General features: G+C 43.8%; 1 protein-coding gene across 1 annotated transcript in view; it reads right to left on the reverse strand.

The window, feature by feature from the left end:
• The window catches only part of TCEA3 (transcription elongation factor A3), a 50032-nt gene extending 31068 nt beyond the window's left edge, over positions 1 to 18964 (reverse strand). Inside the window, exons 1-5 of the mRNA XM_058196337.1 lie at positions 18420 to 18964; positions 9655 to 9717; positions 7279 to 7384; positions 5316 to 5439; positions 936 to 1007 (exon numbers count right to left, since the gene is read on the reverse strand). Coding sequence (XP_058052320.1) covers positions 936 to 1007; positions 5316 to 5439; positions 7279 to 7384; positions 9655 to 9717; positions 18420 to 18488 — 434 coding nt within the window. The 5' untranslated portion in view covers positions 18489 to 18964. The remainder of the gene's footprint in view (positions 1 to 935; positions 1008 to 5315; positions 5440 to 7278; positions 7385 to 9654; positions 9718 to 18419) is intronic.
• Positions 18965 to 23028: the final 4064 nt, after the last annotated feature.

The raw sequence follows: 23028 nt of genomic DNA on the forward strand, positions 1-23028 counted from the left end.
GTGGACATAAACTGTTTCAACTCCTACCCTCAAAACGACGCTATAGAGCATTGCACACCAGAACAACTAGACACAAGAAGAGTTTTTTCCTGAACGCCGTCACTTTGCTAAACAAATAATTCCCTCAACACTGTCAAACTATTTACTAAATCTGCACTACTATTAATCTTCTCATCGTTCCCATCACCCATCTCTTTCCACTTATGACTGTAACTTTGTTGCTTGTATCCTTATGATTTATACTGATATTGTTTCCTGATTGCTTATTTGTAGCCTATGACTATCATTAAGTGTTGGATCATTTTAAGTGTTAAATTTGTACCTTATGACTATCATTAAGTGTTGTAAGTGTTGTACCTTGATGAAGGTATCTTTTCTTTTATGTACACTGAGAGCATATGCATCAAAGACAAATTCCTTGTGTGTCCGATCACACCTGGCCAATAAAAATTCTATTCTATTCTATTCTATTCTATTCTATTCTATTCTATTCTATTCTATTCTATTCTATTCTATTCCAATCCATTCCATTCCATTCTATTTTACCCCTGCAAACGAAGATATGCACATATTTATGTATTTCAGAAAGGAAGGGAAAATGATGCACGCACACATATCTGTAAGTAATAATGTAACAGAACCCAGGTTCCTTCCTGCTCTCCTGTTCTCTGCAGAGAACAATGATCTTAGTTAGAAAAAAAACCAAACATTTGCATCTTGAGGTTCAGGGATTGCTATAGGAATGTTCTGATAAAATTTAACACAGGTCACTTATGAGCTGCAAGGACACATTCCTCGTGTCTTCATTTGTCTATTAAACAGTCCCATTCATCTGAAAGCTCGATTTCCCCACCACCCGCTCCCCCATCAAACCAGGTATATCTCATTCCTTTCACATCTTTTAAAATCATTACATTTCCAATTATACAGCATACCTGTCTGATTTGGAGATCAAGGAAGAACTGCTCTTCAGCATGACTTCATGTGAGCTGGATTGATTCAATTTCCTAGAAAAGAAAACAAGAGGTCTGAGCAAGGAACAACTGTGAACTTATGGAAGAGGTCTGAGTGTGGGGATCGAACCATTTTTGCTCTTGAACTTGAAAAATGCACACTTCTCTTCCGGGAACCTCTGTGAGGCCACAGCCTTTCAAGTTTTTCTCCCAAGGTTATAACAATAACTTATTGATCAAAACCAGACAGTGTGCTTTCCATCTGAATTCAGATAAAACTCAAGGTTTGCGAAGGTTCTTTGTAATTTTGTACACTTGAAACTGTAAATCAACAAACAAACAAAAATCTCCTGTCTGTTCCACCACCAACCCTGGACAAATGACCCTCACCCATTTTTTTTAAAAAAATGTTGATTATGCAATGCTCTGCTTTCTGCAATTCCTAATCAACTATAATTTTCATTTAATAATAAAGTCGCCACTTACCGACAAAAAAATTTACCCAGCTCTGCTTTGAAGTAAGACAAAGGCAAATATGGAGCTATTTTTTTTTATTAAAACTGTAAGATCTAGCAGTCAGATGCAAAAGATAAATCACATTTAGCAAACCCTCCAGTCCCCTTCTTCAACACACACACACACATACACACACACACATTTTAGGGTCCATTTCACCACGCTCTGAACCTAGAAATTCGATTTATGCACCAGAACTGAGCTGTAGATTTTAAGTATTTCTCAAAACACTCCGTTTTTCTCATGTTTTCTTTCTTTTATTGGTTTCAACTGTCTGACGCTGGTGGAAAAATATGTTGTGGTCAGAACAATCAAACAATTAAGAGGTTTATGATTCATTATGAATTACTCGGAAATCTACTTGTAAACATTAGAATTCTTCTGGTTTCAAAAGGCTTTTCTTGGCTCAGAAGGGGATGGCTGCCCCCCCCCACCTCCCCATTGCATACAACCCAGAAAAAGAGGGGGCCGCCCCATTTGTGTTCCCACCCACTCTGAATCAAATCCAAAGCACTGCTCATCCCTATTAAATGCCTTCTCTTCAACTCTTTCTATTCCAAGCCTTGATTTGGGGAGTTCCTCCATCTCCAAAGATGTCGCTTCTCCAGGCTGTGCAGTCCAGATACACTATAGCAGGGCAGTGGTGGGATTCAGCCAGTTCGCACCACTTCTGGAGAACCTGTTGTGTCTACGCCCCCCAAGCCGGACCCCCTGCCAGAAAATGACTTGGAAAGTGAGGGGGAAGGGCCATCAGGACTTACCTCGGGAGCACCGGCTTCCCTGGCTCAGCTCCAGGAGCCAGAGGCAGGCCAGGTGGAGGAGATAAGGAGGCCTCCATCCCCTGACTCTTCCCCCCCCCAGGCCACGCCTCCAGACCCAGGTGATGGCAATCAGGCCTGGCTGGACCCTAGGTTTCGTAGGCAGGAGAGGCGGGAACAACAGAAGCAGGGGTGGGGCAGGCCTAGGAAGTGCTGAGTCATGGAGCCACACCCCACAGGATATAAAACCAGCGAGGGCTGCTTTGTCTCTTTGTAGCAGGCAAATCAACTGCTTAACTAGAGCTGAAGTACTGTTTGTTCCTGGGTGATTCATCGGCATCAAGGGAGGTAACAGAGTCACTTGACAGACGCTCGCTAGTCTGCTGCCAGAGCTGATAGTGCTGGCTAATTAAGCCATCGCTCGGACAGAGGCGAGGGGGGACAGAACAGAACCGGTTGATAACTTTCTGAGCAGTTTGGCAAACTGGTTGTTGGAACAAATCATTAGGGCAGAGAACCGGTTGTTAAATTACTTGAATCCTATCACTGTAGCAGGGGTGTCAAAATTTAAGGCCTCACGGGCCGGATCCAGCCTGTGGGGTGCTTAAATCTGGCCCACGGGGCCGGCCTGGAAATAGCAAAGGACTGGCCTGCGGTGCATCTGGCAGCAAAAACGGGGTGCAGGGCAGTGGTGGGCTTCAAATTTCTTTACTACCAGTTCTATGGGTGTGGCTTGTTGGACGTGGCATGGCTTGGTGGGTGTGGCATGGGAAGGATACTGTAAAATCTCCATTCCCACCCCAATCCAGGGGAAGGTTACTGCAAAATCCCCATTTCCTCCCAATCAGCTGGGACTTGGGGGGCAGAGAATAGATGGGGGTGGGACCAGTCAGAATTTTTACTGCCGGTTTTGTGGGTATGGCTTGGTGGGCGTGGCATGGTTTGGTGGGCGTGGCATGGCATGGCATGGGAAGGACATTCTAAAATCTCCATTCCCACCCTGCTCCAGGGAAGGATACTGTAAAATCTCCATTCCCACCCCACTCCAGGGGAAGGTTACTGCAAAATCCCCATTTCCTCCCAATCAGCTGGGACTTGGGAGGCAAAGAATATAGATGGGGGTAGGGCCAGTCAGAATTTTTACTACCAGTTCTCCGAACTACCCAAAATTTCCGTTAACAGTTCTCCAGAATTGGTCAGAACCTGCTGAAACCTACCTCTGGTGTGTGTGGGGGGCTGCCCCCACATCCCTTTTTGGCTGGCAAAGTGCTGCAGGAGGCTGTCCAGGGTGAAAACGGGCCGCATGGGGGCTGTGTGTGCCCCTCCTGCACATTTTGGGCCGAAAAAGTGCTGTAGGAGCCCGTCAAGGCCATCCCCCCCACCCCCGGCCAGCCCGCAGAGGAGAACTACAATGCTGATCTGGCCCTCACAGAAATCCAATTTGACACCCCTGCACTATATATAGCAAGTCTTTCTCATCCTCAACAACATTAAGATATGTGGACTAAAACTCTCAGAAAGCATGCTGGGTGGGGAATTCTGGGAGTTGAGGTCCACACTTTAACATTGCTGAGGTTGAAAAACACTGCATTAGAGAATGTATATGCTGTAAAAACATACTTCTTTTGGGAACTGCAGATTTTGATATCAGAATAGTTAGTTAGTTTACTTTATTGATTAGCCCTTTGGGCCATATCAAAGTCCAGAGTTCCAGAAGCAAATTATTACAAAAAATCTGATAAAAATTTAAATTTAAAGTCAAGTGCCTGAATTCTGATCAAGTGACCAGGAGGCAGGGGATCTGCAATGGTTGTTAAGTATGAAGACCAGTTGTAAGTCACATTTCTCGGGGCCATTGTAACTTTGAACAGTTGCTAGAACAGATGGTTGTAAGTTAAGGAGTTCCTATGTAAATGAAGACTCAATTCATCCAGGCTAAAAGTATTTAAAAAGGTTAAATCAAGGCAACTGGACCAAAGTTTATAAAATGGAGATTTTATTACTCATCCAAGGAACTTCTTCAGTCAAAACGACAACTTAGCCTGGATGATTGAGTTTTCATTTACCTGTTGCAGGGGTCTGCAAACTTGGCTGTTTTAAGACTTATGAACTTCAACTTCCTGGAAGTTGAAGTCCACAAGTTTTAAAACAGCCAAGTTTGCAGACCCTTGACCTATTGCAAGACATTTTGGGGAGACACCCCTGCAGTTGGTATGGGCCAGAGTTGGTACATTCCAATGACTCTCTCACTCTGCCTAACCAAATTTTTTATTTTGACTAAAGAAGTTACTTGGATGTGTAATGAAACGACTCCATTTAATAAACTTTGGTCCAGTTACCCTGATTTAACCTTGTTAGTTACTCAAGGACTACCTGCAGCCAATTCTGCTCTCTCAAGTTTACCCAGCATGGTATTTGCAAAACACCGTCATCTTAGCTATCATGTTTTTTGGACTATAAGATGCACCAGAGTATAAGACGTACCAAGATTTCGAAGAGGTAAACAAGAAAAAAAAAGTTTTTGCCCTCCCCGGCCTCCAGGAGCACTCTGCAGGCCTCCCAAACCCTCTGCGCATCCTGTTTTTCACAAAAATGGGACGCGCAGAGGGTTTGGGAGGCCTGCAGAGTGCTCCTGAGGGCTGGGGAGGGCAAAAAGGTGACACGTGGAGGGTTTGGGAGGCCAAAAACGGCCCTGTTTTTTTGCAAAAACAGGGACACAGAGGGTTTGGGAGCCTGCAGAGTACTCCTGGGGGGGGGCTGAGGAGGGCAAAAACGCCCTCGTTTTGCAAAAATGGGCCAGGCTTTGGCCTCCCAAACCCCTCACGCATTGCATTTTTATCCTCCCCAGCCCACAGGAGCACTCTGCAGGCCTCCGAAACCCCCTGTGCATCCCGTTTTTGTGAAAAATGGGCCTGTTTTGGGCAAAAACAGGATGCACGAGGGCCAAAAATGGCTGCATTCGGTGTATAAGACGCACCAATATTTCCACCCTCTTTTAGGGGGGAAAAAGTGTGTCTTATACTCCGAAAAGTATGGTATTTGTTGCAATGCTGACAGATTGGTGCAAACAGCTTGAATATGCTAATACCTGTCTTTCTGCTTTCCATCAGGACTTTTGCAGACTTCCATGGAGTTGGAAAGCGCCCCTTCAGCTTTCCAGCCGGAGACAGCTACGTCTTTCTCTTTCTTCCCTTTCTGTGTCCCAGATGACTCTAAAAGAAAAAAAATCCAGGTAGGATTGTAGCCAATGGAACAGCGTAAGGACCCCACTCGGTCACTGGGAAAAGCACCATAGCCACTCAGCCCTTGGCATTCTCATTTTGGTTGGACTGATGGGGATCAAAAGCATTAAAGTCAATTTCTTCTCAAGAAAAAGGATTGCAATCCAGGGGGAAAGCATTTGAATCCCTTATACCAGGGGTGTCAAACTCAAGGCCCGCAGGCCAGATCTGGCCCGCAGGGTGCTTAAATCTGGCCCATGGAGCCAGCCTGGAAATAGCAAAGGACTAGCCTGCGGTGCCTCTAACAGCAAAAATAAGGCAAGTGTGTGTGTTTGTTTCTGTGTGTGTGTGTGTGTGTGTGTGTGTGTGTGCAGCCCCCACACGGCCCATTTTTGGCCTGAACCAGCCTCCTGAAGCGCTTTGCTGCAGTGGTGAAATCCAATTTTTTTTACTACCGGTTCTGTGGGCGTGGCTTGGTGGGCATGGTGTGGCTTGGTGGGCGTGGCTTGGTGGGCATGGCAGGGGAAGGATACTGCAAAATCTCCATTCCCACCCCCTCCAGGGGAACAATACTGAAAAATCCCCATTCCCACCGAACTCCTGGGGGAAGGATATTGCAAAATCCCCATTCCCACCCCACTCCAGGGGAAGGTTATTGCAAAATCCCCACTCCCGCCCCACTCCTGGGGGAAGGATATTGCAAAATCTCCATTCCCACTCTACTCTGGCGCCAGCCAGAGGTGGCATTTGCCGGTTCTCCGAACTACTCAAAATTTCCGGTTCTCCAGAACCTGTCAGAACTTGCTGGATTTGACCAAAACAGGGTGTGGTAGGGCCATGTGCGGCTCCTGCACAGCCCGTTTTCAGACTGGACAGACTCCTGAAGCACTTTGCCGGCCCAAACCATCCAGGCCACACCCCATTTTGACCAGCAAAGTGCTGCAGGAGCTTGTCCAAGCCAAAAACCAGTCACAAAAATGCCCCCCTCCCCTCTCCCCAGCCAGCCCGCGGCGGAGAATTGCAATGCTGATCCAGCCCTTGAAGAAAATCCAGTTTGACACCCCTGCCTTATACCAAGTTGTGCCATCACAAATCATTCTATTTGTCAATGGGGGGAAAAAAGTGGAATTAAGGGCAAATGCCGCTGATTTCTAAATCCCTTCTTTTATACAATGATTACATTTATTCCTAATTTGTACTATTTTTGCCCCTAAACGTTTGCAGTTAACAACCCCACAGCAGGCAGGGATGCAATACACTGAAAAACTAAGTTTGCAATAAATCAGGTTGAAATTTAAAAATAAGTTACACTATTTTTCACAATTACTGTAGACAGATAATCTTTAAAAATAGGTCATCGCTAGTTTAAAAATTTCATGATAACCATTGAGGCAAACAAGAGAAAATGGGGCAGATGAAAGCAACTGCCCAGATCAATTAAACTGGAAAGCGATTTTGTAATCCAGGATGCCAGTCCATCATTCTGAGTGGTACGGTGGCCTAGAGGTGGAGCTCTCGCCTCACAATCAGGAGGTTGTGAGTTCAATCCTAGGTAGAGGCAGATATTTCTCTCTCTGGGCACAGTGATAATTTATCTGCTGAACAAAGCTCCGCATTGGCAACAGGAAAGGCATCTGGCCAGTAAACATTCAGCTCAATTCAGTTGCCCAGACTCCACGGGATTATGGGAATTTGCCAAGGGATTATGGGGTTGTTAAAAGAAGATGAAAGATGATGCCAGTCCATCATTTCCTTTGTATCTGAGAGTTCCCCCAGATCTGATGGTTGCTATTTCTGATCATCTACCAAAAAGAGCAGCTGGTTTCTTACCTAATAACCTCTTCCAGTTTTTGATAAGGAGTTTAGCCAGTGCCACCACTTCCTTGTCTGAGCAATGCTTACGCACTGTGTTGACAGCCACACCAATTTTGGTCGTCTGAAATGATGGAAAGAATGATTTTTTTTTTAATTACTGGAATCCATACTTTGTGGGGAGAAGGATCTCAGTATCCCCATTTTCAAATCGTCATCGTAAGGGATGTCAAGATAGGGAAGTGTTGTGGTCCGCCAGCAGCCTGCGGAACTTGCAACGGAGTCAGACAGCGATGAGGCTGAGGAAGAACATGAGCCAGTCCTGGAGGCTAGGGAAGGCCTGGATGAGGGCTCTGCGTCAGAGGCAGAGATGGGGTCAGGGCAGTCTGGGAGTAATGTGTGGACTCCGAAGCCTCCAGAGGCTGACAGTAGTGAGGCAGAGGAACAGGAGGAGCCTGTTCCTAATGCACGCATGAGAAGAGCTGCCAGAAGGCAAGAGCAGCTAAAGCTAAGAGGACGACTCGGGAGTAGGGCCAAGAGATGATTGGTCCTTCCCATAAGGCTTAAAAGACCAGCAACGGCTTTTGGGCTCTTTGTTGGAAAACAACATTGATAGAATTACTCTTTGTCTTGCTGCATTTATTTCTTGTCGGCATCTTCTGCTTCTGAACTTTTGCCAAGAAAAGCCTTTGGCAGTTTGCCTAATTAGACCAAGGTTGGCGATAAGACTGAAGACTTGTGTTAGGAAGAATTTGTTTTGATTTAGCTTGGACGATGCTGAGAATGAGTTAATTCTCAGCTGTTCTAATACAGTCTGTTTGTTTTTTGAACTCAGTGCGTCTACTACTACCTACTTGGGCCTGGGTCACAGCAGGAAGGCCTTTCTCTGCTCAAAGCGCTTCCTTTCCTCAATTCTTCCTCACCACCAATGAAAACGATGGGAAATCATGCATCCAATTTATTTATTTACTAGGTCCATTTACAACACCTCTCCATTGTCAAATAATAAATGGCAATGCATTAAAAAGATTCACATGTGTTGGGGGTTAGCGGATTATCAAAATCCACACAACTGGTTGCAAGTATTACAAAAAAGAAAGATGAGGCTCATTTTGACATTTTGCAGATTCTGGTCTTTCCCAGCAAGTAGTCCCGATGGAAACCAAGCAAAAAGAAAATGATAAAACCGTTTAACAAAACCACATCAGGTAATAAGGGGGGAGAACACCATAAATACCAAGGTGGTGAGACAAATTCTTAAAACTCCAGGAGCAATTTGGTGTCACAATTTGGGAGCTGTGATCTTCAAGGGTAAACTGGACTTAAAATGTATTCAAATTATCTTCAGCTTTCCCAACCATGCATCAGACCAGGATATCCAAGTGATCTCAAAGGCTGGCTTACTGGATGGCTTTGGTTCTCTTGTTCTCTCTCAGCCTCCCTCTCAGGGCTGTTGAGAAGATAAAGTGGATACTAGGAATGAGGAAATCCATCTGAATTTGCCTCTGCAGTTCCTGGAGGAAAACTGAAATTAAGCTAATACAGGCTGACAACAGCCCTTTGCAAGAGATGTCAGCTGGTTCTGCTCTCAGTAATTTGCACTATCCTTACCATGACCATATTATCTAGATAATATATCTAGATAGCCTCGAATTACCCCATCTAGGTTCCGACCTATGCTTAGTTCGTAAGATTATTTACCAAAATGTCCTACCTGTAAATGAGTACTTTAATTTCAACCGTAATAACACAAGGGCTATCAATAGATTCAAACTCAATGTAATTCGCTCTCATCTTAATTGTAGGAAATATGACTTCTGCAATAGAGTAGTGAATGTCTGGAACACTCTACCTGATCCTGTTGTTAGTCTCTCTAATCCCCATCTCTTTTACCTTGAACTGTCTACTGTGGACCTTTTGTGTTTCTTAAGAGGTCCCTAAGGGGGTGTGCATAAGCGCACCAGCGTGCCTACCATCCCTGTCCTAGTGTTCCCAATTATATTTAATCATGCTATGAGTTTATGGCTATGTTTTGCCTATTTATATCCTTTTTTGGTGCCAGTTTGTCAAGTGTCCATGTCTACGTTTATCCTGTTACTTGTTTCCTTGTACTTGTTGTAAATCAATAAAAATAAATATTAAGCATGTGACATTGTGCTTAGTGATCACGCAGGATTGACTTAACGATGGCAACTGTCGATAACCATCACAGTAACATGACGCCTTGCTTTACAACCGTATTGCTTAACAACAGAGTTGCTGGTCCCAGTAACCATCGTTAGGTGAAGACTGCCTGTTTTAGAGCTGAAGCTACAAGGATGCTTGGAGTTAACAGGCCTGCTAAATGGGTTCAAATCGACATTTCTCAAGAGAGCAAAGCAAACCCAGCCTTACCTGCAGCAGTTCAATGCTCATAGCGCAGCTGTTCAGTTTCTTCAAGAGGTCCAGAGCTCCTTCCTAAGAGGAAGGGTAGAAAGAGTCCAGAAGGCATCATTTAGACTTCATTTTCTGTTTTTCTTTCTTTTTCTTCCTTTAAATCAGCGGTTCTCAACCTGTGGGTCGCAACCCCGTTGGGGATCGAATAACGATTTGCCAGGGGTCACCTAAGACCATCGGAAATATGGGAAGTATACTTGTGAGTCGAAGAATCACGCTCCAATGGTTGACTCCACAAGCCAGCTGCAGGCTCTTCAAATCGCTAGCCGAATTCGGCTTCAGGCGCAATGAATTAAAAAAGAGATAAATCTTTGCTCTGATGTCTCCCTCTCAAGTCAGCTGCAATCACTCCCAATCGCTAGCCTAATCTGGCTTCAGGCGCGATAAACTTAATAGGGGAGGAGTCTCCGCGTTAATGCCTCCGTCCTCAAGGCAATCGCAAGCAGTTCAGATCGCTAGCCAATATGGCTTCAGGCGCGATAAATTCAAAACGAAAATAATTTTACGGTTGGGGTCGCCACATCGTGGGGAACTGTATTAAAGGGGTCGTAGCACTATAAAGGTTGAGAACCACTGCTTTAAATGTTCCAAGAGAGCAAAACTTGTACCAGCTTCTGAAGCACAAAGAGGCTGCAAATGCTCTCGTGAAAACGCCTTCCCCCGTCGAGTTGCAGCCGGTCACAAAACATTCACTTTTTATTTATTTCATTTTCAGCCCACCTTTATTACTTTATAAGGAACCCAAGGTGGAGAACATACATAATACTCCCCCTTCTTCCTATTTCCCCCCAAAACAACCCTGTGAGGTGGGTTGGGCTGAGAGAGAGAGAGAGTGACTGGCGCAGTCCACCCAGCTAAGGTGGAACTAGAATTCACAGACTCCTGTTTCTCTTGATCTTTTAGCCCCCTAATTCCTTCACAACTCTTTCATTTCTTTAAGTATTTCCTAAGATTTTTCTGTTTGGCTTCTCTAAGACTTTACTGCAGATAAAATATGAGGCAGGAGGCTTGGAAATTAAATCGGAACATGCCAGTTTCTCAATCGTAAGTTTCTCTTCATTAAAACAATTAAAACATCATTGCTAATTGGGGCATTGGACAAGATAGATCGCAAACAAGACGTCAGAAGACACTGATAGGGTGATCTTCGGGCAACAGATATTCCCAACTGGATTTGTTAGTTACAGACAATGGGAATCCAAAGGAAGTTTTTTTCTTTCTTTCTCTAATTTCTGACACTAATAAGAACAGATCCATAAAACAGATCAGCATTTCTCAAGTTTGGCAGTTTGAAGATGCACGGACTTTCAACGCCCAGCATTCCCCAGCCAGCTTTCTGGGAAGTTGAAGTCTACAGATCTTCAAGCTACCATGGTTGAGAAAAACTGAAACGAACAATCTGGAAAGAAATTTTCTTGCAGGCGTTTCATTACCCAAACTAGTGCAGTAAGTGCATTTAGGATGTTACTTGGTTTAGATAATGAAAAGTCTGCAAGAAAACCACCAAGCTCAGAGAGCACCAAAGAACCCTGGGGCGCAAATACTCTCCTTTATTGATACTCCATCCTGTTACGAAAAACCATAAGTAAAAGACGTGGTTAAAAGCACTGCATATATCTTGATATCTTTTCCAAGCCAGCTAATAACCTCTGTTTCAGCAATATCATCCCCCACCTCAATGCTTTCAAAGGCCAAAAATAAATCCAATATATAACTTTGCCATCTGTCTCTTGCATAGATTCAATTCCCTGCAATTGCCAATCTTCTATTCGTTTTGAAAGCTAGGGCAGAGCAGAAAAGTGGGCGTTAGAGGAGGAGAGAGAAAAAGAGAAAGAGTGATAAAACATATGCTTTTGTTGTATTCATGCTGTGATGTATGAATATCAGAAACGAAAAGGACATTACACTGGGCCATTTCCATCATGTTCGTCAGTTCTAAGATAAAGGTAAAGGTTCCCTTTGCACATACGTGCTAATCGTTCCCAACTCTAGTGGGTGGTGTTCACCTCTGTTTCAAAGCTGAAGAGCCAGCGCTGTCCGAAGATGTCTCCATGGTCATGTGGCCGACATGACTCAACACCAAAGGTGCACGGAACGGTGTTACCTTCCCTCCAAAGGTGGTCCCTATTTTTCTACTTGCATGTTTTACGTGCTTTCGAACTGCTAGGTTGGCAGAAGCTGGGACAAGGAACGGGCACTCACACTTTTACGCGGCACGAGGGATTCGAAACGTTGAACCGCTGACCTTTCGATTGACAAGCTCAGTGTCTTAGCCATTGAGCCACCACGTCCCTGGTCAGTTCTAGAGATAGGCAAAATTTCCTCAGCTAAAGGCCACACTTTATTTATTCCTACATACCTCTGTATGCCACCTGCTCCACATTTCTAGATAGCTCACAATAAAGCCATTAAAGCATCAAGAGACAAAATATTTAATACATTGTGCGCTTGCCAACTCTATCTCCTTGGTGTCCAATGCTAGACACCAGGAAATTCCATGGCTGAAAACTGGTTTGGGAAGTCACAAAAATAGCCTGGAAGAAAGCAATGGCACATTATTTGCATATTATTGCCAACGAAACAATATGCATGTGTTCATGACGTAATCAAGAGCCAAGCTTAACTTGACGAGAGTTTACTTTTCTTTTTTTTAAAAAAAAGCAAAATAATAATAATAATAATAATAACAACAACAACAACAATAACAGAGTTGGAAGGGACCTTGGAGGTCTTCTAGTCCAACCCCCTGCCCAGGCAGGTAACCCTACACCATTTCAGATAAATGGTTATCCAACATTTTCTTAAAAATTTCCAGTGTTGGAGCACTTCTGGAGGCAAGTTGTTCCACTGATTAATTGTTCTAACTGTCAGGTAATTTCTCCTTAGTTCTAAGTTGCTTCTCTCCTTGATTAGTTTCCACCCATTGCTTCTTGTCCTGCCCTCAGATGCTTTGGAGAATAGTTTGACTCCCTCTTCTTTGTGGCAACCCCTGAGATATTGGAACACTATCATGTCTTCCCTAGTCCTTCTTTTCATTAAACTAGACATACTGAGTTCCTGCAACCGTTCTTCATATGTTTTAGCCTCCAGTCCCCTAATCATCTTTGTTGCTCTTCTCTTCTCAGTTGCTTTAACATCTGTAGTCATGAAAACCTTTGAAAGGCTAGTGCTTTCCTACTTGAAAACCATCACGGATCCGCTGTTAGACCCCTTGCAATTTGCATACCGAGCAAATAGATCAACAGATGATAGAATAGAATAGAATAGAATAGAATTTTATTGGCCAAGTGTGATTGGACACACAAGGAATTTGTCTTGGTGCATATGCTCTCAGTGTACATAAAAGAAAAGATACGTTCATCAAGGTACAACATTTACAACACAATTGATGATCAATATATCAATATAAATCATAAGGATTGCCAGCAACAAGTTATAGCATACAAACCTGATGCTGTTAATATGGCTCTGCATTACATCCTACAACATCTTGAGTCTCCAAAGACCTATGCAAGGGTCCTTTTTGTAGACTTTAGTTCAGCATTCAATACCATCATTCCAGACATTCTTCTAACTACCGGAACAGACTTGTAAGTGGATCACAAGCTTCCTAACAAAACAGGAAGCAGCAGGTGAAGCTAAGCAAGTTCACATCAAATACCTGTACAATTAGCACAGGGGCCCCCCAAGGCTGTGTGCTCTCCCCACTTCTCTTCTCTCTGTATACCAATGACTGCATCTCCAATGATCCATCTGTTAAGCTACTGAAGTTCACAGATGACACAACAGTGATTGGTCTCATTCGAGACAATGACGAATCCGCATATAGACGAGAGGTTGAACGACTAGCCTTGTGGTGCAACCAAAACAATCTGGAACTGAACACACTCAAAACCGTAGAAATGGTGGTAGACTTTAGGAGAAACCCTTCCATACTTCCACCTCTCACAATACTAGACAACACAGTATCAACAGTAGAAACCTTCAAATTTCTAGGTTCTATCATATCGCAAGGTCTAAAATGGACAGCTAACATCAAAAACATCATTAAAAAAGGACAACAAAGAATGTTCTTTCTGCGCCAACTCAGTAAGCTCAAACTGCCCAAGGAGCTGCTGATTCAGTTCTACAGAGGAATTATTGAGTCTGTCATTTGCACCTCTATAACTGTCTGGTTCGGTTCTGCAACCCAACAAGAAAAACACAGACTTCAGAGGATAATTAGAACTGCAGAAAAAATAATTGCTACCAACCTGCCTTCCATTGAGGACCTGTATACTGCACGAATCAAGAAGAGGGCCGTGAAAATATTTACAGACCCCTCGCATCCTGGACATAAACTGTTTCAACTCCTACCCTCAAAACGACACTATAGAGCACTGCACACCAGAACAACTAGACACAAGAACAGTTTTTTCCCGAAGGCCATCACTCTGCTAAACAAATAATTCCATCAACACTGTCAGACTATTTACTGAATCTGCACTACTATTAATCTTCTCATAGTTCCCATCACCAATCTCTTTCCATTTATGACTGTATGACTATAACTTGTTGCTGGCAATCCTTATGATTTATATTGATATACTGACCGTCAATTGTGTTGTAAATGTTGTACCTTGATGAACGTATCTTTTCTTTTATGTACACTGAGAGCATATGCACCAAGACAAATTCCTTGTGTGTCCAATCACACTTGGCCAATAAAAAATTCTATTCTAAAAAAAAAAATTCTATTCTATTCACATCTTTTTTACATCGTGGCGACCAAACCTGAATGCAGGATTCCAAGTGTGGCCTTACCAAGGCATTATAAAGTGCTATTAACACTTCACGTGTTCTTGATTCTATCCCTCTGTTTATGCAGCCCAGAACTGTGTTGGCTTTTTTGGCAGCTGCTGCAAATAGAATGAGAAACATTGACAACACTGCAATTGGGACATGTTTCAAAAATGAGAGTCGTGTTTACTTCACTGTCATCCTTATCCCCTTTGCTTATCATATTTATTCCAGAAACATATTGAAGCTCAACGCTGAAAGCTTGCAGGCCTTTTCAAGGTCCACTGACTGTTGCTTAATTCTAAAGAAAATTAGTGCCCTGTCCACCTAGGCTGGCCTCCCCTAAATCAAAATTTCTAATCCTGTTCCAGCACAGGACTTCCACTGTGGGAAGAACACTACCAGCTGTCCACCTTTATAGTTGAAGGAGATCCAGGAAAATAAGATTAAAGAAGTTGTTTGTAGTCCACCCAAGCTAGAACAAAGTTTGCAAGGGAAGTCAAACATTAACCCGAAGGTGTATTCTTGCTCGAGAGTGCTCAGCGCATTTCATGCTTGCATTTCTGGGATTTAAAGGGCTAAAGTCTCTGATTTTAACCAAATTCACTATTTCTGCTGGCATGAAAGGACAAAATATACCTTTCCGCTTAAATAGGTTTCTGGAATAAATACGATAAACCAAAAGGGATAAGGATGACAGTGAAGCAAACACGATTCTCATTTTTGAAACATGTCCCAATTAAGTACCTAGCCTTTTCACCCTTTTTTAAAATCAGGGGGTCCTTATCAATGGTGAAATGTAAAATTTGTTACTACCGGTTCTGTGGGCGTGGCTTGGTAGGGGGGGATAATGTGACTGGGTGGGCATGACCAATTTTTTTTTTTTACTTTTAAAAGCATTTTTTCTACAACCTCTTTGGCTGAAGAGGTTGTAAAAAAATGCTTTTAAAAGCCTCTGGCGATCAGGCAACTCAGCTGGCATCACCAGAAGAGCCTTTTAAAAGCATTTTTTCTACAACCCCTTCAGCCGAAGAGGTTGTAAAAAAATGCTTTTAAAAGCCTCTGACGATCCCAGTTGATCCGCACGATCATCAGAGACTTTTTTTTTACTTTTAAAAGCATTTTTTCAGCCGAAGAAAAAATGCTTTTAAAAGTAAAAAACAAACAAACCTGATGATCATGTGGCTCAGCTGGGCATGGGGGGGAGGGGGGGGGCAGGGATTTTTGCTACCGGTTCTCCAAACCACTCGCTGCCATTGCTACCGGATCAGGGAGCATTTCACCCCTGGTCCTTATCCAAAACATGGTAGCTGATAGAAGCAGCCCCCATGTAAGGTTTATAAAATATTGCAGGCGGACAACTTCTGTTCTGCACTTGCCAAAGTGTCAATTAGTCTCTTTTTCTGCTTTCAGATTCAAGACATGACTTTTTAATTGAACCTGTGAAAATGCTCAGTGTGAGCATTTAAAAGTTAGACGTCTTCCCAGTTTAATCTAGTATATGAATTATATAGTTCATCTGAACTTCTGAACATCATCTTGTTTGTTTTGTTAGGTCTGGATAGGTTCCAGAGGCCAAAGAACACACAAGGGGGGCCCCACAAAATTACACAGACCACATCACATATGTACCGGTAGGTAAAAGTTGATTTCTGGGGAGAAGCTGGGATTTGTTTTTTTAAGTGTCATTTGTGAATTTATTCTTTTTTCATATGAAAAATGGAATAAATTGTCTTGCATTCTCAACAGTCATGCTGTTGTGTCTCGCCCGCTTTCACCGCAGCCGGGGCCTTCTTATCTGCTTCCGAACGCTGAGGAATGTCCTAGTATGCCTCCCTGCCCCAGCCCTGGCTCCATGCCCAGACAGGCTGAGGAGGAAGAAGTACCTCCAGCCCCCAGCTCTGGCTCCATGCCCAGGCAAACGGAGCAACTAGACCCCTCCCCCTCCCCCACAGCATGTGAGCCTGAGGAAGGTCAATTGCCAACAGCTACAGACTGGAGTGACCCTCTCTTCAGAAGAATTGATAGGCGGCGGCGTCAGAAGGAAGGGAGGGGCAGGCCTGGATAAGTGCTGAGTCATGGAGCCACACCCCATGGCCTATATAAAGGATCTGCTTTCTGGCATTCTCTGAGTCAGGCAAAGTCTAACATATCTTGCTGAAGTCACTTTCTGGTCTCCTGCCTGCCTTGAGAACTTTGCTAGGACTTTGGCAGAGCTGCAGAGGCACACCTGATTCGGATTTCCCTGACCCGGCCATCAGCGGAGGAGTGGGACACGACACATGGCTAGTGGGACTTCTGAGAGACTAAAAAGGGAAGGTGGGCATCAGATACAGTTCTTAAGCGACAGTTGGCTTACCCCTAGGTTAGGCAGTACAACAACAATATTACTGTCAGCAACGAAGTAACCACATTCTCTATGAATAGAGGTTGGCCAGTTATAGAAGAGCGAGTCACTTTGGTAGAGGTCAGGGCACCAGGCTAGGAAGCATGAGACCAAGAGTTCAAGTCCCACCTTAGTCATGAAAGCCGGCTGGATGTCTTTGGACCAGTCACTCTCTCTCAGCTCAACTCACCTCACGTGGTTGTTGTTGTTGTTGTTGTTGTGGGGAACATAGGAAGAGGAAGGCGTGCTGTGGATATCTTCACCGCCTTGAGTTATTTGTAAAAATAATAAAGGCAGGATATGAAATAAATTTTAAAAAAATATCAATATCAGCAAAAAAGTAACCAAGACCCACTATGAATAGAGAGGCTGGGAAGTTGTAAGAGTAGGGCCTGGAATGGATTTGTTGAACCAAGTTGAATCCAATGCCAGTGGAAAAGTCTACACAGAGCCAAGGTTTGGCAAATAAACATTTGATGAAGCTGAAACATGTACTATTGGAACAAAAGCAGGACTACCTCCTCCTACCTGGTGGCTCAAAGCAAAACAGATTTTCATAGCTTAATTATACAACGCTAACATCTTGTTCCCTTCTCAACCTCCAAGGACTTTTAGTGGAGACCTTGAATGTGACCAACAAATAAATCTAGATTAATATCATAATTGCTACTTGCCTCCAGAAGTCGTGGGTGCTCCAACACTGCAGGTTTTTAAGAAGAGGCTGGACAGCCATTTGTCTGAAATGGTATAGGGTTTCCTGCTTGAGCAGGGGGTTGGACTAGAAGATCTCCAAGGTGCCCTTCCACCTCTATTAATTATGTTAAAGGAGAAGGCCTCCTCCTGCTTCACCCAAGCCTGGTGCCTTCCAAAATTTTAGGCTGAGTGGTGTCATGTTCGGTTTACAAAAAATAGGGGGGGGATGGCGGGCCACTCCACCTTACTGAAATCAGATAGTACACAGGCCCCCCCTTCCCTCCTCTTCCTCCTCCTCCTCCTCCTCCTCCTCTGTGGTATTTCTACTTCTCCCAGACTATCCCTGCCTTAGGAGCCCTGCCCCAAGATCAAATTTAAGAGCTCTAGCCTTTGCCAAGCACCTGTTCCCCCTCCCCCCCCCAAAAAAAAGCCTTCCCTTCCGCTCTCAGGAGGCTCTTGGTTGGTCTGAAAGTTAGCTGCAAACTCCGATGCGAGTTCTGCTTGGTTACACCCGGGGGGGAAGAAAAAGCTGGAATTGAAAAGTAAGTAGAGGAGGCCCAGAGAGTGAACGGCGGCTACTGACCCAGCCAAGGTTACATGAAATGCACGTAACCCCACCACTTCCCCTTCCCTTCCTCCCCTCTTGCGTTCCCCAAGACGCCCGCCTCTTCCTCGCCTTTGCAGCGAACGAGCAACCGAAAGCAACTCGAAAACAACAACTTGCACCAACTCCCAAAGCCTGCAAAAGGCGGTTCTGTGTTAAGCAAGAGCCGAAAGGAGCCAGCCAGCCAGCCAAAGCGCAACGTTAAGAAACCCAACACGCAAATGTTGGTTGGTTGGTTGGTTGGTTTTTTCCCAATCTTACCGTGTTCTTCCTAGACACCATCTTATCCAACTTTTTGGCCGTCCGGATCAGCTCCTCCGCTCGCCCCATGGCTTCTTCGGCCGGTCTAAAACGGGCGTCCGTCAGTCCACACGCTCTCGCTCTCCGCCCCAGGTCCGGAGAGATACGTGTTGTTTATTGTATACGTCTGGATGAAAACTACAGCTCGGGGATGGGAAGGGAGGGGGGATGACCCGCGCCCGGTGGGTCTGTTTTCATTGACACTTCTTAAGCAGGGTGTTCGGTTGGTTGAGTTTCGGGAAGAAAGGGAAAGTGCTTATGGCGTTAAAAAAAGGAGAGGGGGGGGAAGAAGAAAAGAAAGGAAAAGTTTGTTTGTTTTTGCGCTAACTAAAGTTAACTAACTAACAAGTTGGACCAAGGGAAGAGAAAGCAAGAGGGGAAAAAGGGGGAGTGGCGACCCAGGGGCTTATAACCGACTGCCATGCAGTCGAAATATAGCACCCTGGGACGAGCTAAATATAGGAACCGCGCGGATCAAGTGGCGGAAAAAGCCCAGGCAGGACGGAGATGGGCGGCGTTCGAGACCACGTGCGAACTGGGATGGGCTGAGCTCCGCGGGGTGGGGTTTAAAGCAGGTGATGGGGGTGGGGAGGGAGATCTTTCGGAGCGGCCTCCCAAGGATCCGCTTCTGGGTTCGAAGGAGGCGAGAAGGGCCCTCGCAGCTTGCCTTTTTTTTTTTTTTTTTTTACGACGCTCTTCTTCGCGCCCGCCTTTCTCAACTTTGGGCCGTGTGAAAGATGGGTGGATTTCAACTCCCAGGCAGCTCAAGCAAAGCAAAGAAGTCCGGCCAGGGGTCGCCAACCTTGCCAACTTTAAGACTTGTGGACTTCAACTCTCAGAATTGCTGGCTCTGCAATTTATTTATTTATTTATTTATTTATTTATTTTTGTCACAACAATATATGTAGGTATCATACAAAAAGATTATATGGTAAATAAACACATATATGGGTAAATAGGGGCGTGGTGGCTCAAGGCTGTAAGAAGCCTGTTATTAAAACCAGCTGCCTGCAATTACTGCAGGTTCAAGCCCCACCAGGTCCAAGGTTGACTCAGCCTTCCATCCTTTATATAAGGTAGGTAAAATGAGGACCCAGATTGTTGGGGGGGCAATAAGTTGACTTTGTAAATATACAAATAGAATGAGACTATTGCCTTACACACTGTAAGCCGCCCTGAGTCTTCGGAGAAGGGCGGGATATAAATGTAAACAAAAAAATAAATAAATAAATATAAGGAGGTATAAGTATATATGTATATAGGAAGGAGAAAAGAAAAAAAACAATAGGACAGGAACGATAGGCACGTTTGTGCGCTTATGCACGCCCCTTATGGTCCTCTTAGGAATGGGGTGAGGTCAATAGTAGAAAGTTTTTGGATAAAACTTTTAGGATTATGGGAAGAGACCACAGAGTCAGGTAAAGTGTTCCAAGCACTGATGACTCTGTTACAGAAGTCATCTTTTCTGCAATCTAGATTAAAGCGGTTGACATTAAGTTTAAATCTATTAGTTGCTCTAGTATTATTGCAATTAAAGCTGAAGTAGTCTTTAACAGGAAGGACATTCAACCCAACTCTGCTGGCTGAGGGATTCTGGGAGTTGAAGTCTACAAGTCTTAAAGTTGCCAAGGTTGGAGACGCCTGAGTCCATCTGCCTTGGGGAATCCTGGGAGATGAAGTCCACCCCACCCATCTTCAAGTGGCCAAGATTGAGAAAACGCTGTCCTGAAGGGTAAAGCCTTCCCTTAATGCCTTGATAAGGCCACACTTGGAATCCTACATCCAAGTTTTGGTTGCCGCAACGTAAAAAAAAATATATATGTGGAGACTCTAGAAAGAGTGCGAAGAAGAGCAACAAAGATGATTACGGGACTGGAGGCTGAAACATTTGAAGAATGGTTGCAGGAACTGGGTATGTCTAGTTTAAGGAATAGGGGAGACATGATAGCAGTCTTCCAATATCTCAGGGACTGTCACAAAGAAGAGGGAGTCAAACCAGTGGTGAAATCCAGCAGGTTCTGACAGGTTATGGAGAACCGGTAGTGGAAATTTTGAGCAGTTCAGAGAACCTGCAAGTACCACCTCTGGCTGGCCCCGAAGTGGGGTGGGAATGAAGATTTTGCGATATCCTTCCCCTAGGACTGGGGAGGGAATGGAGATTTTTTTTTTTTAATTTACATTTATATCCCGCCCTTCTCCAAAGACTCAGGGCGGCTTACAGTGTGTAAGGCAATAGTCTCATTCTATTTGTATATTTACAAAGTCAACTTATTGCCCCCCCCAACAATCTGGGTCCTCATTTTACCTACCTTATAAAGGATGGAAGGCTGAGTCAACCTTGGACCTGGTGGGATTAGAACCTGCAGTAATTGCAGGCAGCTGTGTTTTAATAACAGGCTTCTTACAGCCTGAGCCACACCGCGGCCCTTGCAGGGGAAGGATACCTTTTGCAGTATCCTTCCCCTGCCATGCCCACCAAGCCTCACCCACAGAACTGGTAGTAAAAAAATTTGGATTTCACCGAGTCAAACTATTCTCCAAAGCACCTGAGGGCAGGACAAGAAGCAATGGTGGAAACTAATCAAGGAGAGAAGTAACTTATAACTAAGGAGAAATTTCCTGACAATGAAAACAATCAGTGGAACAACTTGCCTCCAGAAGTTGCAAATGCTCCAACACTGGAAGTTTTTAAGAAGATGTTGGATAACCATTTGTCTGAAGTAGTGCAGGGTTTCCTGCCTAAGCAGGGGGTTGGGCTAGAAGACCTCCAAGGTCCCTTCCAACTCTGTTATTCTTTTCTATTCTGTTCTGTTTTGTTTTGTTTTGTTTTTTAATTTGAATGTATATCCCGCCCTTCTCCGAAGACTCAGGGCGGCTTACATTGTGTTAAGCAATAGTCTCATCCATTGTATATTATATACAAAGTCAACTTTTATTGCCCCCAACAATCTGGGTCCTCATTTTACCTACCTTATAAAGGATGGAAGGCTGAGTCAACCTTGGGCCTGGTGGAACTTGAACTTGCAGTAATTGCAAGCAGCTGTGTTAATAACAGACAGACTTAGTCTGTTGAGCCACCAGACTAAGTCTGTTGACTTATGACCACAATCAGGAGCAGAATGTCTGTTGTTATGTTAAATAAAGCAGTTGTTAAGTGAGTTGCCCCCAATTTTATGATTTTTTTTGCCATGGTTGTTAAACAAATCACTGCAGTTGTTAAGTGGATCATATTCCCCTCCCCCCACTGACTGTGCATGTTGGAAATGATGATCACATGACCTTGGGATGCTGCAACCATTCATGGGGTCATGTGATTACACATGCTGGTTGCCAATTTTGATCATGTTACTTCAGGAATGCTGCAATGGTCATACATACCAAGGCAGGATCTATGCTGTTTCAGCCCCTTTTATCTTTTGAACCAAATGTTCTTCATCATATGTTTCTTCTACGTTATCCCTGAATTGACTGTGTTTAAATGCGTATAAAAATTCAGTGGCAACTTTTGGCTTGGCTCCAAAGGACTAACTTAAAGTCACTAGCATTTATCATTCAGAAAAAAAATCTATTTTCTATTCAAGGTGACCTTCAAGCTCTCATTCAATGGAATGGGTCTCACACACACACACACCCCTATCCCTCTCCCAAATCAGAAATAATATTCCCTTGCCCCATTTTGGAAATTAAAAGTTATATATCCTGCTGTAGTATCGAGGGATCAAGAACTGTGGCTTGCAAGGTTTTTTGTTGGTTTGGTTTGGTTTCAGGAGCGTTGGCTAAAAGTTGTGTTACGGAACCTTAGAAAAGAAGTTGGCACCCAGTTGGCAGCAATGGGTTGTTGATACACTTTGACTGACAACATTTGAATTAGATATTTGAGGAATGGGGGCGGGGGGGGAGGGGAAGAGAGAGAAAGAGGAAGTAAAGGCAGTTTCAGACAATATTGTTCAAAGTTTGTCAAGGGAGTCAGTCTGTTTATAACCTGATTGGACACACACTGTTCTCTTTAATTATTAAAATTGAAAGTACATTGTTTGGTTTAACATTCCAATTTATTATTTTGATTTCTTTTTTCTAACCAATCATATAATTTATTCCACATTTTGTTAACCTAATTAAGTTAAAAGTAGGAAGTGTAAACCACTGAATTGTGATAACCGGATAAGGACGGATTGGTAAATAGATACCAATGTAAATATAGCATGTAGAGCAGGGGTGTCCAAACTTGGCCCTTTGGAGAGTGGTGGACTTCAACTCCCAGAATTCCCCAGCCAGCATGAGCTATAAATTTAAGCAAGTTGCTAGTTGGAGAATTCTGGGAGTTGAAGTCCACCACTTTTCAAGGGGCCAAGTTTGGACATCCCTGATGTAGAGGATCAATTAAATAAGAACAGAGAATATATATTTATGTCGATACGGCAAGCTGTAAAATAATATATGATGTAATATTATGTCTGTTATGTGTTTTTAATGTGTTTTTGTTTTTTGTTGTATTTTTCTTTATTTTGTTTTTAAAAGTTAAAAGTTTAATAATTATTTTTAAAAAAAAAAGAAAAGAAAGTACATTGTT

The sequence above is a fragment of the Ahaetulla prasina genome, chromosome 10 (assembly GCF_028640845.1).
Source record: "Ahaetulla prasina isolate Xishuangbanna chromosome 10, ASM2864084v1, whole genome shotgun sequence".
Lineage (NCBI taxonomy): Eukaryota > Metazoa > Chordata > Lepidosauria > Squamata > Colubridae > Ahaetulla > Ahaetulla prasina.